The 15,797-nt window shown below is 48.8% G+C and overlaps 1 protein-coding gene across 14 annotated transcripts in view; it reads right to left on the reverse strand.

Annotated features, from left to right (window-relative positions):
* Positions 1–9,370: 9,370 nt before the first annotated feature.
* BTBD7 (BTB domain containing 7) overlaps positions 9,371–15,797 on the reverse strand; it is a 109,466-nt gene continuing 103,039 nt past the window's right edge. For all 14 annotated transcript variants that reach the window (XM_049113439.1, XM_035719667.2, XM_049113433.1 and 11 more), the window contains one exon: positions 9,371–14,720. In XM_049113439.1, coding sequence (XP_048969396.1) covers positions 13,908–14,720 — 813 coding nt within the window. In that variant the 3' untranslated portion in view covers positions 9,371–13,907. The remainder of the gene's footprint in view (positions 14,721–15,797) is intronic.

A 15,797-nucleotide genomic window follows, 5' to 3' on the forward strand; every position in this document is an offset into this window, starting at 1 on the left:
TAGCAGCCTTACAGGTTGTTTGTATTCAATCTTGAAATGTGCGCAGCCTCCCTCTGCAGGTTATAAGAAAAAATGAATGTAACGTGAGTGTCATAGCAGCCATTCCCGCCCTGGGGTCCTGCTCAGGCAGGGACTTCTCTCCTGCTGTTCTAGGAGACGTGGCCCGATCTGAGGTCCGGCCGCAGGCTTCCTGGACTGCCCGGGCTTTACAACCTCCTCCTTATTTCAAAAGCAAACATGAAAACAACCCAAAAAGCCAATGTAGAGGCCCATGTTTGGCCTCTCCCCTGCTCTTGCTTCCATGGGAATTCTTCAGACCGGTGTGGTCATCACCATGGTGAGCCGAGCGCAGCTAAAGTGCTGTCTCCAGTCCTGAAGCTGCCACATGTCTGAAGACGCAGGATTATATAATCCTCAATGCCAGCAAAGCTGCAGTTCTCCTGCTCCCAGACCAAAGGACCCTAGTGGGGCGGAAGGAAATTGAGAGCAATCCAAGTACCGCAGGACCTTGGTGGTGACCTTGGTCAGCTCCCCAGTGAAGAGGAGTGTGGTCTGGGGAACGTGGGAAGTACAGCAAGCCAGCCCGGTTCCCAGAGGCCGGCGAGACTGTCTCCCAGTCAGGTCACCTTGAAGTGGCTGCTGGATGCAAGCCTTGGTCTGAGGAGGCATCTGGCATCTGGCACTGGGCCAAAGCCAGATGGACCTCACTTGCCCCCTGCCGAACCACGGGGTGTTAGATGTGTGTCCTCCGCTTACAATCCCAGGATCACTCAGTTGGAAGGGACCTGAGAAGTGCCCCAGTCTCACCTTCTGTCAGGACAGGAGGCCCTCATTCACGGATGTACCTCATAGGCGACCTGTGCTGCTCGTTGCCACTGGGTCCCAAGGTCTCCCATGCTTTGGGTGGCAGTGGCCCAAGGTGGCCTGGCAGTGGCCAGGTGGTCTCTGGCCTGCCACGCCTGCCACATGATCTGAGGGGCATTGACCACAGCGCTCTCAGCTGCTGGCATCTATCGTGTGGGCACTGCAGGGGGTCAACACCATGGAAGGCGAAGAGAAAGATTCGGTGATTTAGACATCGAGCCGCTGGGCTAAGCCTTTCCCAAGGCTTGTGCAACCAGCAGACCTTTCTACGTTTGCTTGTAGTGTCAGAGTGCTCACGGCCTCACATGGCACTCCTCCTCTTTCTCCCAGTCCTTGATGTATCTTCCTGGACAGAAAGGCTAGCTGCTGCTTCTGGACTTTTCCACTGGCTTCCCATCCAAATCTTTGGTGTTTCCCCAGGGATTGCTCTGGCTGGAGTTGGGAGAGCTGTTCCTGGCACTCTCGGGCACCTGTGCTGGTGGCTCCGCCCTGATTCCCCCAGCTGGAGACTCCCCCTTGGGTTTCCCCTCAGCCATCTTTCCTCCTGTAAGGGCTCCTGTGGCTCCTGCTCCCCCACTCGCATCTCAGTCCCCTGGCTTCCCTCTCTTGCCTCTGCCTCAGGCCTGAAGCCTCCTCAATACAGCTCACCTGTAATTAGATTGAAAAGTTTTACCACTGTGTTAGGGTTCTCTGGAGAAATATATCCTATGGGGTCTCTAGGTATGTATGTCTACATATGTGTGTGCATGTATTTATCTATATGAGATATATTATCCTATATATATCACAAGAAACTGGCTCACACAGGCTGAGAAGTCCCGCGATTTGCTGTCAGCTGCAGGCCCAGGAAAGCTGGTGTAGTTCCAGTCCAAGCCTTAAAACCCAGGAACCAAGGGGAGAGCTCATGGACTCTCCCAGTTCAGGAGAAGATCAGTGTTCCAGCTCCGTCAGACCAAGAGGACATTTTTTTCCTTCCTCCGCCCTTTTGTTCATATATATATATACACGAGAGAGAGAGAGAGAGAGAGAGAGAGAGAGAGAGAGAGAGAGTCAGACACACAGGCAGAGGGAGAAGCAGGCTCCATGCCAGGAGCTCGATGCAGGACTTGATCCCGGAACTCCAGGACTATGCCCTGGCCCAAAGGCAGACGCTAAACCGCTGAGCCACCCAGGGATCCCCCTTTTGTTCTATTCCAAATCTCAACAGATGGGATCATACCCGCATCCCACCCTGGGGAGGGCCCGCTGCTGTACTCAGTTCCTCCATTCTAATGCTAACGTCATCTGGAAGCACCCTAGGAGCCCCCCAGATATCATGTTGGTCAGGCATCTGGGCACCTCTCGGCTGAGTCAAGTTGATGCAAAATTAACCGTCACGACAGCCAACCTGTCTAGCTTGTCTCACACCACCCCACGGCCCATCTGTGGAGTAATGGAGGCCCCCGGGGCCTGCGGGGTCCTGGGGGCTGTACCCTGGGATGAACGGAGGCCTGGGCTCTGCCTATTGTCACATTCGCTCTTGCCCCAGCTCTTCCCATTGTAAGAGGCCCACTGGGGGCTCCTCAGGTGTGTGGGGTAGCGGGTCCCTCAGGTCCTTCAGGAGGGCGCCCCCTAGTCTAGGCCTGGAGCTATGAGTAAAATGGAAGCAACTGGGAAAATGAGCCACTTTGGAAGCACAGATGCACCTTCTCCACAGGTTTATTTACTGCAGAGTCAAAGGTCCCTCATTTCATGACATCTCGGTGGGGGATGGAGAGATGTGAGGCGCTATTCACGATCTCACGTCGTCCTGGCATCAGGGCAGGCAGCAGGGAGCTACTTGGGAGTTCCTGGGTCTAATATCTGCCCTCCCCGCTAAGCCCTAAGTCGGTGAGCCAGGGACTGTCTTTCCAGCTCATTAGGAAAGTGCTGGAGCCTGGCCCGATGCCTGGCCCGACGCCTGGCCCATGGCAGGGCCCCACCATGGCGCACACAGACTGGAAAGCTCGCAGGCGCCTGGCAGCGCTGAGCAGGGCCACGAGCTGGAAGCTTCTGCGAACGCCATCTCACTTGCCCCTCACGGTGGCCTTAAGAACATGAGTTCCTCCTCGTCCTGAGATGTGGGAACAGAGGCTCTGAGAAGTGGAGGCTCCCCGAGGGGTCCAAGACCCGGTATCAAAGGCAGGCCTGACCCCAGGCCCGCCCGGCCCACCGCTGCTTCCTGGGAGCAGGGGAGCCTCCGGGGAGAACCGCAGGGCGGAGCAGCTTCCCTCAGGCCAGCGTGCCACGTTTTGGTCCCAGGGCACGAGGGACACTGACGCTTTTCTTGTTTGGTTTTGGTAAAACGACTTAGACTCACGTGCCAGAATGGACTTGCTTCCTCCTTCCAGGAGGGCCCGGGGTTTGGGGTGCACAGGCCCTGGCCCCCCGCTAAGAGAGAAAGCGGCCTGGGGGGGGGCAGAAGCTGCCACTCACCACCTTCGAGGAAGCGCTGAGAGAGCAGCATCCTTTCAGGGGGTGAGGCTCCCGTGAGGACCCGGGACGAGGGCAGCGGCTGGACAGACCCGTCCCCAGTTCACCCTGGCCGTTGAGCTCCGAGCCTTAAACCGGGGTCAGGATACTTAGGTGCCTCACCGGGTTGTGACAAGTGGGGGCCTGGCGCAGACGGTAACGGTTAGCGGTTAACCAGGTGGTAACCATCACTTAGCTGGCGAGGCAACAAGGTAAAGGAACAGAGACCGGCCCAAGGTAACTCGGTGGGGCGGCGCAGGCCCCAGGGCCCTTGCACGGATTCCATACAGTGAGTTGGTGTTTTATTTTATTTGTTTATTTGAGAGAGAGCACAAGCCGGCAGAGGGAGAGGGAGGAGCAGACTCCTTGCTGAATGGGAGGCTGACGTGGGGCTCAGTCCCGACCCTGAGATCGTAGCCTGAGCCAAGGGCAGACGCTTAACTGACTGAGCCGGCCAGGTGCACCTTGCTCAGTGTTTTTAGTAGAGGAAGCAGAGTCCACGACATAATCAGGGTAAAAGCACTTTGAAAACGAAAATGTGTGGGGCGCCTGGGTGGCTCAGGGCGTTGGGCATCTGACTCTTGATTTCCACTCAGGTCATGATCTCAGGGTGGTGAGATCCAGCCCTGCACTGGGCTCCGTGTGGAGTCTGCTTGGGGTCCTCTCTCTCTGTCCCCATGTCCCGCTGACTGTCTCACTCTCTAAAAGAAGAAAGAAAGAAAATGTGCTCCACCGAGTCCTTCAGCTCTTTGTCTCCAGCTCGGGGCCTGGCGTGCAGGCAGCACACAGTAAGTGCTTCTAAATGACCCAATGAGCACCCTACAGAGCGGGTGCGGCCTACACAGGCCTCCCCTCTCCAAGGGCGGCAGCTTTTGTCATACTGGGCGCTTGAGCCTTTGTAGCCCACAGCCCGACGAGACCTGGGGGACGTGTCTCCACAGCCCGTCACGGTATCCTGAGGGTGTTCGCACAGACAGTGCTGCGTGTTCCACGAGCATAACTCCGTCTACCTGGTGGGGAAGGGGAAGGGACTCATGGAAGACGGGGCTGAGGTGCTTGTCAACATGCCCTTGTCCTCAGGGCGCTGGAGGCTGCACGAAGTCCTACCACGATTAAGTGGGGGGGTCAATGGAGCTCGCGGCATGTGAGATCTGGGGACACAGGGTCTGTCGGAGTCCAGGGTGTCCAAGGAAGACCGCGATGTCTGCTAGTGACTTGGGAGTCCTGGTGGGACACTGTGGGGATCAAGCCTCCACCTTGCATGGCAGCCGGGGCTTTGAGTGGGCAAGAGTGTGGGAAGGACCCCAGGTCCTGGGGTGGCACAGGGTAGGCCTGGGAGGAACAGGGAGGTGCTGGGTTGGGTGCAGGCACTTGCTGGACATCGGAGAGGAGGTGCCATCTATGGGCCTGAAGTCCAGGGGTCAAGGCCGGGGGTAGATCTGTGAGTTCTCAGCACGCTTAGTTATGGCAGCCGTGGTGACGGATGAGCTCTTCCTCACGGACGGATGTAAGGAGTAGGAGAGAGGATGCCAGGGAATGCCAAGGGTGAAAGGAGGAGCCTGAAACAGGAAGCCAAGAGGCTGCCAAAGTGGTGAGAGCAGACCCAGGAGTCATGGCACAGAAGCTAGGGCTGTCATGGGGTCAATGTTGCCAAATCACATAAGGTATAAAGTGTCTGTTGAGATCTAGACAAGCTCTAAGCCAATCGAGGAAAGAGACAAAGAGATAAGATGGGTGGATTTCTGCCCCCCGGCCACCCCCTCATTCCTCATAAAGCTTATTTGGGTGATGTGGCTTTCTTTGTGGAGTTATGGGCTCCTGGGCCAGAGCCCCAGGATGGGCCACTTAGCCACTGGCAGGCAACCCCCTGCAGGACAAGCAAGCAGGGTCGCCTACTGCTTGGCTGGCTGGCCCCATTGCCTGGGGACTTTTGAGAGTTTCTGCTCTCTTTGGGTAGCTGGTTCCTGAGAAAGGAAGGAGAGGAGAGGCGGGCCCGCAGGCAGAGCCTTGCCTGCCTGTTCCCTAACACCAACTCCCAGCAGTCAACAGTGCTCCCAAGTGCCCTCCACATGGGGAAAACGAGGTGGGTAGTGTCCACCCTAATTTATTGACCTGAGGGCGGCTGGGGACCAGGCCAGGTGTGGTGGGTCTGGGTAGCCCTGGGGTGGTGGGAAGTGGGGGCACTCTGGCCTCTCAGGAGTTTGGGTGCACCTATTGGAATATACAGAAATTAGTTCAGGCACAGAGGGTGAGGAAGTATTTATGGTACCTTCGAGAGAAGATTCTGGATACGCAGGATATTTGTGTAGCTGAAGAGTGTAGGGTGAAGGGTTTCAGGAGGAGTGTGCCCTAGGCAGCAGCTGCCCACGGTACCTCACAGCAGCCCTTGCTCTGCGAACGGGAACAAGAAGACTTTGGCTCAGGTGCCTTAGGATTATGAGGCCCCATAAAGGGCTCAAGGAGTAAACTGCTGTCGCCCCATTGAAGGATGAGGATCTTAGGGTTAGGTGCTTAGCTCTAGGTCCCTCAGGCCCGGACGTGCCCTGGTGGGCGCTCTGGTTCCTTCCTTGGGAACACAAGCCCTTCTTCCCTCGGGTTTTCCTGGCTTTGGCTTCCTCACTCCCTCTGAAGCCCAGCCACCATCCAGCAGATTCCCCAGGGTGGAGACATATGATGCTCGCCCCCAGATCCCGGGCTCTCCCACACTGGGGAGACCTCAGAGGCGGGCAACCTCGCCCTGGCGTTGACACAAAGCCCAGGGCTGGCATCTGGGGAAATGCACACGGCTATGTGGGCCGGCCAGCTCCAGGGGGGTTCCAGAGACTGAATAAAAAGGGGTCCCTGGGCCAGAAATAGGCAGATGGAGGTCACTGAAAGGAAGCCCATGAAAGATCCCGATGTCATTATCAGTGTCACGCATAAGGCTGTGTTTGGAGCAGGGACAGTGCAAGGTTAGCAGGTGACGGACAGCAGAACCATGCCCCTCGCTTCCATCCTTTGTCAAAGGGAATGCCCTCCAAACCCTAATGAGCTGAGCAAATGTGACAGGGAGGGTCTGGGGACCCTGAGGGTCACTACTTGGGAAGTGGCACGTGACTGTCATCTGTACAGGATGAGCGAATAGTAGAAGTGACCAAATGTCTCAGTTCACATGCCTAGGGCCTGGGAAGGGGCGGGAGGATAGGTTCTGGTGACTGGGACGGGCCGCTGTCATCCGTGTTCCCTCGGGGATTCTAAGACGAGCCACCAGCTGGTGCTGAATGATCTCCGTACTCGGGCCGAAAGCAGCTGGGTTAGGAATGGGGTCTTTTGAGAACAAATTGTGCTGAGTTGGCCTCCTTTCCCATGCTGATGGGGTCAGCAGTCCTCGAGTGGGGGACATGCCCCAGCCAGGCTGCACCCGCCGTCACAAGCGGAGATGAAGAGCAGGGCAGCCGGGAGGACAGCGCCACTCTGCAGCGTCCCAGTCAGCCCACAGCTCGGGCCCTGCACCCCTTCCTCCGCGCTGCCAGCCCAGAGCAGCTTCGGGCCCGGCCTCCCCGACCCTCTGAACAGCAGCCGTTGGGTTTTGAGGAGGGCTGGGATTGGTCCCCGATCTCGTGTGTGTAATTAGCTGGAAAAGGTAATACGTGGGCAGCCCTGGTGGCTCAGCGGTTTAGCGCCACCTTCAGCCCAGGGCGTGATCCTGTAGACCCAGGATCGAGTCCCACGTCGGGCTCCCTGCATGGAGCCTGCTTTTCCCTTTGCCTGTGTCTCTGCCTCTCTCTCTGTGTGAGTCTCTCATGAATAAATAAAATCTTTTTTTTTTTTAAAAGGTAATATGTGCACATACCTTGAAAATTCAACCAGGACTTAAAGTGTGCAATTGAGCCCCCACCTGACGACGGTGCCCCTCGAGGCTGTCCTGGGGACGTCGCACGGTGCTTGCAGACATGTTCACGTCCCTGCGAGTGGGCTGCGGACCCCTTCTGTCTTCTCGAGTGGGAGCAGATTCATGCGCTCTTTTGTCCTTCACTTCTTTCACTTCCTGTATTCTGAAGGTCATATTCCCTGCTCCCTGAGCGCGTCCCCCCACCTGGCCTCCGGGTGCCCCACATGCTGCTTTCCTTCCACCTGCTGGGCTGCCCTGGCTGGAAACTCCCTCTAGCTGAACTGTAAAGGTTGGAGCTCCTCCAATTGATTCCTGGGCCTTCTTTGCATCTTAAACCTTCCCCCGAAGCCACGCTATCTACTCCCGAGGTGGACAGCTACCACCTAGCACCCCCACCCCCTTTGGACCCTCTCCTCTGAGCTCCTAGCTTGCACCCAACTGCCAAGCACACATGATCACCATTAAACTCTCATCTTCCTGCCGACCCGACTTCTCTTGCTCTCCCCCAAACCAGCGGGCGCTGCTGGTACCTGCAGTTGTCACAGGGTACTCAGGATCCTATCCAGAACCTTCCTCGTCTTCGGTCAGCCGTCTGGGCTCTTCTAGGGAGGGCTGCACCAGCCTCCTGCCTCACAACTCTGGCAGGGAAGCTTCCTGTTGCTGCTAAGGTCAAGATGCCCGATGTGCCTCTCACTCCCTGAAGCTTATTTCCTCAGTGCTCCGCATCTTCCTGGAAACCCTCCCCCGAAACTCCCTCCTCCCAGCCTTGCGGTTCTGGCTTTCCCCTGACCTGCACTTCAAAGGTCACTTCCACATTAAGTCTTCCCCATCCTGGGGCCAGTTAGATCCCCAGCCTTACCTCTGTAATAATCTAGTGTCTTTTATTCCTTGACACCCTAAAATTGTTGTGGGCAGGACTGTGTCTTGCTCATTACTGTCACCACAGGACTTGGCAGTGTCTGGCAGTTAGAAGTTACTTATTGAATAAGTCAATGTTTGTGAAACAAACGATTACCATGCCTGTGCCTGCTTGGGCCACCATCCTTTCTGGATTTGAGCCTAGGCTCTACCAACTTACTAGGTGTGTGACCTTGGAGAAGTTACTGGATGTCTCTGTGCTTTGGTTCCTGATCTGTAATAAAATGGCACTAATAATAGTATGTAATTCACAGGGGATTAAAGGAAATAATGTCGAATTCATTGATTAAAAAAAAAAAAGTGCCGGGATTGAATCTGGCATGTATTCCTCCTCCCATCCATTCCTGAGCCATGTCAAGCCAGTCTTCTCAGCCATGATAATCTCCTACTGCTCTATACTGCTTTGTTTCTGGGACAAAACTCCTTTCCATCGAGAGTCCAGAGTTTCTGAGAGTAGGTATCCTGTTGGCTCTGTCTGCTGGAAAGAGGAGATCGAGAGATATCCCTCAATGCACTGAGGAAAGGTTAAGGCCTGCCATGGCTAAGGAGGTGGCCTGAACCCACTATCCCAGGGGTCATCTGCGAGTACAGGAGTGAAAGTTGACTTACTCAATTTTCTTTTTTAGATTTTTAAGCAATTCACATACAAAAACGCCCTTAGATTTTATCTTGAGAGTCCACAGTCAAACCTAAGATGGTTACAAGATATAGTCAGTCACCTTAGTGAGACATGCAAGGGGAAATGCTAGAAGGGAACTTATTAGTGAAATGATTACAATATAAAATGACATTGATTGTATAGCAACTGAAAAAATGGAAACTAGAAAACTTCCTATTTCACATTTTTCAGAAACTTAGACTAGATCATGACTCTCTTACCCTTTCAAATAGTAAGTGAATGGACCCCGAGTTTGAAAGAGGAAAAAAGCTCAGATACTTGGGAGACCTGAGTCTTGGATGTATCTGGGTATCTTGCTGCTGGACCAATGCCTGGCACCTTCCAGGCTTGGGTCCAGGTGGGCAGAATGCTGGACTTCCTTTGGAGACCCCTGTGCAAATTAATTCTCTGCTAGAATTTGTAAACTGAAGTCTCTCAGAAGTGTCCTACTGAAATAATAGAAAAGAATCTGGAAAACTCCCAATTCTACCCTTAGTGGAGTACAATCGCCTCTAGAATTGAGGTCTGCATGCTATAGGGCTAAAACAGACTGTATCCAACTCAGCAGGTTCTATACAAGCCATTTATTTGAAATGCCAACTATGTGTAGGATAAAGTCAGTGCTACATGCTTATCAGTAACAGTAGAAAAATAGAACCAGTGGAAACCTTTGTACAACCGTAATGATACTCAAAAGAGAAATCTATCGTTTTACAATGCTTCACACAGACGAATTCAAGTTTGGAGGTACCTAAATAAAAATACTATATATTTCTTTAAAAAACACTATGTACAATTGAAGCGTAAACAAGTTTTACAAAGTACTGGTTATGCAGGTTGTAGAAAACACTTGCATAGGACATGAAATCAGTTTAAGAAAAATTTCTGAGCCTTTAGCATTGAAGGCACTTGACTTTATACCAGTAACAGCACAACCACAAGAAATGCAGTGTTGTAGAAGATACCACCTCTCTGAAGTACAGATGTGGTACATAAACAGCAAGTGGGGTTCAGGAATCTTTAGCTTTCAGCCACCCCATCTAAGAGCAGGATTCCATACCACCTGCCCATGGAACCCAGATACACAGTCACGTGTAGGTACACAATGAAGCTTCCAGAGCTTATCTTGTCTCTTAGAACCCACATAAACACACAAACACGAGAGGTTATTTTCAAGACACACACCTGCAAGTAATCTTTCTATAGGAACAGCCACAGCATTATAATATTCAGAATGTGGAAGAATGACACATGGTCTGAGGGTTTTCTAGAGGAAAAAAAAAAAAGATCTGAAGACTTGCCAATAAAACAAGTATATAACAGCTACTGCAATCTACAGGACAAAAAGACAACTTAACATTTCATAAAACATTGTTCATACAACAGTGTTAATGGAAAAGAGTAAAATATCTTTTAGTGTGTGATGATAACTCTTTTAGTAACGTTATGTGTAATGAGGTTTGAAAGTAAACCACTTAGTAGACAAAGTAAACCACTGCAGAACCGGGAATAGCACCCATCACTGCTGCTTTAATAGTAACTTTCAACTGAAAGTTGAAGGTCAACAAAATAATAATTAAAAAAAAAAAAAGAGTCAAATAAACATTTCCCTTTGAGTTCGTTCCTAAGGTAAAAACATGAATGCCTCAGAACTGGAAAACAAGTGTCTTACAAGTGTTTCATGAAACGCGTTTCCCCATGAATGGTGGATTACACATATGAAAATCCCTATTTTGCTGAGTAGTTACTGAGAAACATTCACCCTTCCCCTGTGGAGATTGGGACATGGCAATGTCAGCCGTGAGCTCCTGTGGCCCCTGCTGCCCCCCAGGCCCTGCAGCACCACCCACACATTCTCATGGACAAGGGCTGCCCGCTGGCGGAAGGTGAACAGCCAGTCAAAAGAAAACCCAATTAATAGGTGGCAATTGCAATAAAAAGTTATTGAGGACGCAAAACCAAGAATTAGGTAAAGTTTTACAGCTCTACAAAAAAGACTCAAATATAAAGATCTTGTTAAAAATCCTTAATATCCAACTGGTTCTGGAAATGCAGGGAGAGCTTAGGTCTAGGGGCGTGTGCCTAGAATGAGCTAATGGGGCACAGGCCATGGTGCGTGGGAATCTGAAACAGCTGCTTTTCACTGATAATTTTTGCCTTTCATGCTGCTATTTCTTTTTGAGCCACAGGGGACTTTGAACTTAGCCATCAAAATCACAAAACTAAAACCAAAAATGTAAGTAGAGGACCAAAAGCTTCTTGAAGAAACATGGACCTTCTCTTCCCTCTCCAGGAGCTAAATGGTAGTTCTCTAAACCACGAAGGTGGTGATTGACTGACAGCCTGATTGTCTGCAGCCTTGAGAGGAGATCTGGTATTTTGAGATATAGTTCTCCTGAAATTTCTAAACCAAGGGAAATGCCAGGTCCTACAGCCTAAATTTTATATTATACATACACTTTTTTCCTAAGAGCAATCTTACCCAGACTTCACATTTATCTTAGTACAGCATTAACAGATTTTAATGCCAAGTAAGCAATACAGAAGATTGGAGAGGTGGGTTCCAAACCCAGAGGCACACAGCTAATCTACCCTAGCCACCACACTTCACAAGATATATTAGAAGTCCACTGACGCCTACCCTAGCACACACACACCTGCTTACCTTCTCCAAGTCACACCAGTCCACAATCCCACAGATTAAAGCAAGTTCCTCTCTGTACACAATTTAGTCAGATCAGCTACTACATTATTAAAAACAAACCTCATAAATTAAAGTAGGAACAGTGGTCACTTATTTTTATGTTTGGGGGATATGAAAGAATATTTAATAAGTTTTCAGGAAAATGAGTCTGTGACATCAAATAGCTCTTGTCTAACATTTTAAAAAATACAGGTCAGAGATGAGAATACTTTTTCCCACCCAATTTAGCTCTACTCACTCTTATTTGCAGTACCAGCACAGTACAGTCTGAATTCAGAAATTTAAAACTGCATCAATATAATTCATGTCAACACATGTATATAAATACACCTTAAAGAATATCATGGAATTAATTTTTGTTTCTGAAGAGAGATGGACTCAGATTGGCTTCAAAAGACACCATCATCTATAATAAAGAGTCAAACCTCCGAAAAATGAGAACAGAGTCCTATGTTTTTCTATCTTTTAAAAAAAAGGAGCCTCAGAGGCAATGCTAGCCGGCCTCCTAGGGGATGAATGTTCACTCTGGGAGGCATGGAGCTCAGCATACAACACTGCTGGCATCGCCAGACACGCTGGCAGCAGCTAACTAGGCAGGCAGCAGGACGCGGGGCAGCGGTTTGCCGGTGTAACCAGATGGATGTGGTCCCCGTCTTTGAGACTACCTACTGTTAGGATTTTTTAAAATGTCAGATTATTCCTGAGTGTATATCCACAGGGTAAAGTAGGAAAGACTGTTAAGAGAAACTACAGCTTCGGGAGAAATCAGAGTTGTTGACGCCCAATAGAAACCTATTTACTTAAAAGTGCATGTAATTCATTTATATGGTAGCTTGTATAAGGCTCCCTAGCCCTGCATAGTTTTAGAGTGAGTGTGATTCATAGTTATATATATATATATATATGTGTGTGTGTGTGTGTGTGTATATGTGTGTGTGTGTGTATATATGTATATATACACACATACGTAGAAAAGAGGCTCCCAGACATCCTTCACACAAAGGAATGTTCAGCAGGTCTCTTTTCTTCTAAGTGCTACGGCTGTGTGTGTATGTGTTTGTAAAAATACAAAGTGAATGCTCAAATAATGTTGAAGTGATTTAAAAACTCAAATACTAATATATTTACATTGGAGAGTAAGAAAAAAAAAACAGTCCTTAGCTCACACATTGCCCTTCCAAGGGAGAGGATCTTACAAGATCCCATGTGCTCAGTGGTTCAGTAAAATCCTAAACCAGCGTCCCCAGTGGAGTTCAAGTAGGACATGTAGTGTTTCACTGGGAAAAAAAAAAGAAAGAAAGAAAGAAAAAGTTTCTTTTTCTTTTTTGGTGACAAAGCATTATGCATTCTACAACTTTTTAGGACACCAAAATTCAGACAAACTTTGAAAAACATTTAAAAGAAAACACAGGCTTACAAACACCAAAATGACATCCGTAAGACTGAAGCCCTTTTGGTTTTTTTTTTTTTTCCCACAGAGAGCAAGACAACTGAAGGCAGCAAGCAGTCATTTCCCATCTCAGCTGGAGAGTCGAAGCTCAGAACCAGAAATCCCGTCGGGCAACCTTTAAGTTACTTCGCTATTTCCACTGCCTTAGGATTCCAAGAAATCCAATGTCTTTGAAACCTCCTCTAGGGCTACGCTAATGCACATGACCAGCACCTGCAGTGATTCTGGCAGCGTCCACACTGTGAACAAAGCTACGGCGTTAGCCCGGGCACAAAAGGCTTTGCTCCTTTCGGTTCTTTACCGAACCAGAAAACTTCAGGATCCTGACTGGACTCTCTCGCTGGAGGAATGAAGACCAGCTCCCAAGACTTGTTAAGAAAAGAATGATATTAGATTTATGGAGACTGAGCAGGAAGATTTCTGAACTAAAACAATTACCGAAGAGAGAGGAGCATTTTGATGTGCTGTTCTTTGGAATTTCTATAATTAAAAAATAAGCACAGAACTATTTCATAAGAAAATACATCTCAGTGTGCAGTCCAATGCACGTGGAAACTGGTAGATGAAAGGTAAAATGCAAAAAAGTATGAAAATACGGTTCCTTTAAATGTGGCAATAAAGTTTGACATACTGATATAAAATCAATACAGGTAAAATAAATGTACAAGTGCAAAAAAATTCCATCATTTGTAAAGAGGGAAAAAAAAGTGCCAGCTTGCTTGCTCTTAAAAATGCTTCCCCACACAACTGTTCAAACACAAAATAGACAGATGCAGCATTCAAAAGAACCCTCGTAGCATGCCACGTCTCATAAACATGTATATACAAAAACTAGAATAAAATAATGTGAAACTGAGTTAGCTGGCATCAATAAACTGGTCTCTAAGTTGTCGGGTTACATCATAAAATGGGATGTTTCACATCTCAGGCACAGACGACTTGGAGGTTGCTCTCAGAGGGCAGACTTTTTGTAGAGGAAGTCTGGCTTGCTAGGTGACCTCCTTCCCCTGCTTATTGAATCTTCCCTTTCTAAATCAGTATTTTGCTGAGCTCCGCGGCCCAGGGACTCACTGTCCGCCAGTCTCCTACTGGATCTCTCTTCCGGAGCTTCAGAGCTGCATGCAGGATGTGAGGGTCTGTTGGGAGTCAGCCCAAAAGTCAAGTCAGTTTCTACTGCTGTTCGTCCCCTGACGTGGGCTGGACCATTGCCATTTTCGGGGGCCGCCAAAGGAAAGTCTGACCGCTGGGGAGGTTGTTCAACGACGTCAAGGTGGATAGACTCATTCTTTTGTCTGTGAAGGTGCCCATCAGGGGAAAGTGGATATTCTCTCCTACCTTCTTCCTGCTTTTTAGGAGAGGTCTGGCTAGGTAGGTAGGCTGACTTTAAGCCACTTGGTGATGCCTTATTGTGGCTATACAAATCGGGACCAAAATATCCACCTTGTGAAGGGGAAGGGGTGCGTCTGCCAGGAGCTGGAGTAGAAGGTCTGCATGCAGCATTTGAGAAGTCATAGAAATCCGGATATTCCTGCTGATTTTCTCGAGCATCTGCTTTTTGCTCTAGTGTGTGTTTCTTTCGAGACGTGTGTGTATGCCTCTGTGGAATACATGACAGATGCTGGGGAGGCCCTGGTCCTACTTCAGAAACTGATTGGCTTAATTCTGTGTCTACAGCCAGTTCTGGAAGCCTCCTGTCCTTGAGTGACAGTGTGGACACACCCATGGCGATGTCTGGCATTAGGTCATTTAGCACAGGTTGTGTACACTGCAAACAAGAGACAAGAGAAGGGAGGGTTAAAAGAAAAAGACCCACGACTCCCTCTTTGTAAAAATGATGTTCACCAATTTTGGTTCTTCATTATGAAAGTGATACATGCTTATTTTTAAGAATGGTAACACTATAGGGGCCACTGGGTGGCTCAGTATGTTAAGTGTCTGACTCCTGATTTTGGCTCAGGTGGTGATCTCAGGGTTGTGAGACTGAAACCCCTGTCAGGCTCCAAGGGCAGCCCAGAGCCTGCTTGTCTCTTCCTCTGCTCTGTTGCTTGCCCCCCTCCCTGCTTGCTCTTGTGCTCTCAAATAAATTAAAAAAAAAAAAAAAAACTTAAAAAAGAAACAATAACAATATAGAAAACCATAAAGGTAAAAAAACAAAACAAAAACCCACTAATCTTCCCTATGAGATAGTCAATATTAACATTTTGAGGTATTTTTCTCATTTTTTCTCTGCTCATATATTAATTTTCATAAAATGTAGTGAATATTAAGCCTGTCAATAAGTTTTGAGATTACTATTTAAATTGTAGCATAATATTCCACTGTATTGAGGAGTCATGGGTTATTTAGCCATTCTTCTTCCACTGTTGACATTAAAGTTGTTTCCAATTTCTTATTATTATAACCAATACTGTAATGGGGTGCCTGGCTGGCTCAGTTGGTGGAATGTGTGACTCTTGACCTTGAGGTCCTGAGTTTGAGTCCCACGCTGAATGTAGAGATTACTTAAAAATCAAATCTTAAAAAAAAAAAAAAAAAAAGACTGCAATGAACTTACAAATAAATTACCTTTAAAGGGAATTTTATTTAAAATAAATAGTAGTAGAACTTTTGAAATTGTAAAATCGAGGGCAAGGCCAATAGGGTGGGAATTTGGCTTATCTAACATTATCAATCTCTGTTGTTTCTTCTTTTTTAGAGGGGAGACTGCAGGCAAAGTAGGTAGAAGGGTGTAAGGTAAGGAAGGATCATAATTTGTTCTGAAGTGTATACTAGTCCAGTTTCCAAATATTTTAATAAATATTCCCTGAAGTAATATATGTATCTTTTGTTTTTTTATTGAAGG

The sequence above is a fragment of the Canis lupus genome, chromosome 8 (genome assembly GCF_003254725.2).
Source record: "Canis lupus dingo isolate Sandy chromosome 8, ASM325472v2, whole genome shotgun sequence".
Lineage (NCBI taxonomy): Eukaryota > Metazoa > Chordata > Mammalia > Carnivora > Canidae > Canis > Canis lupus.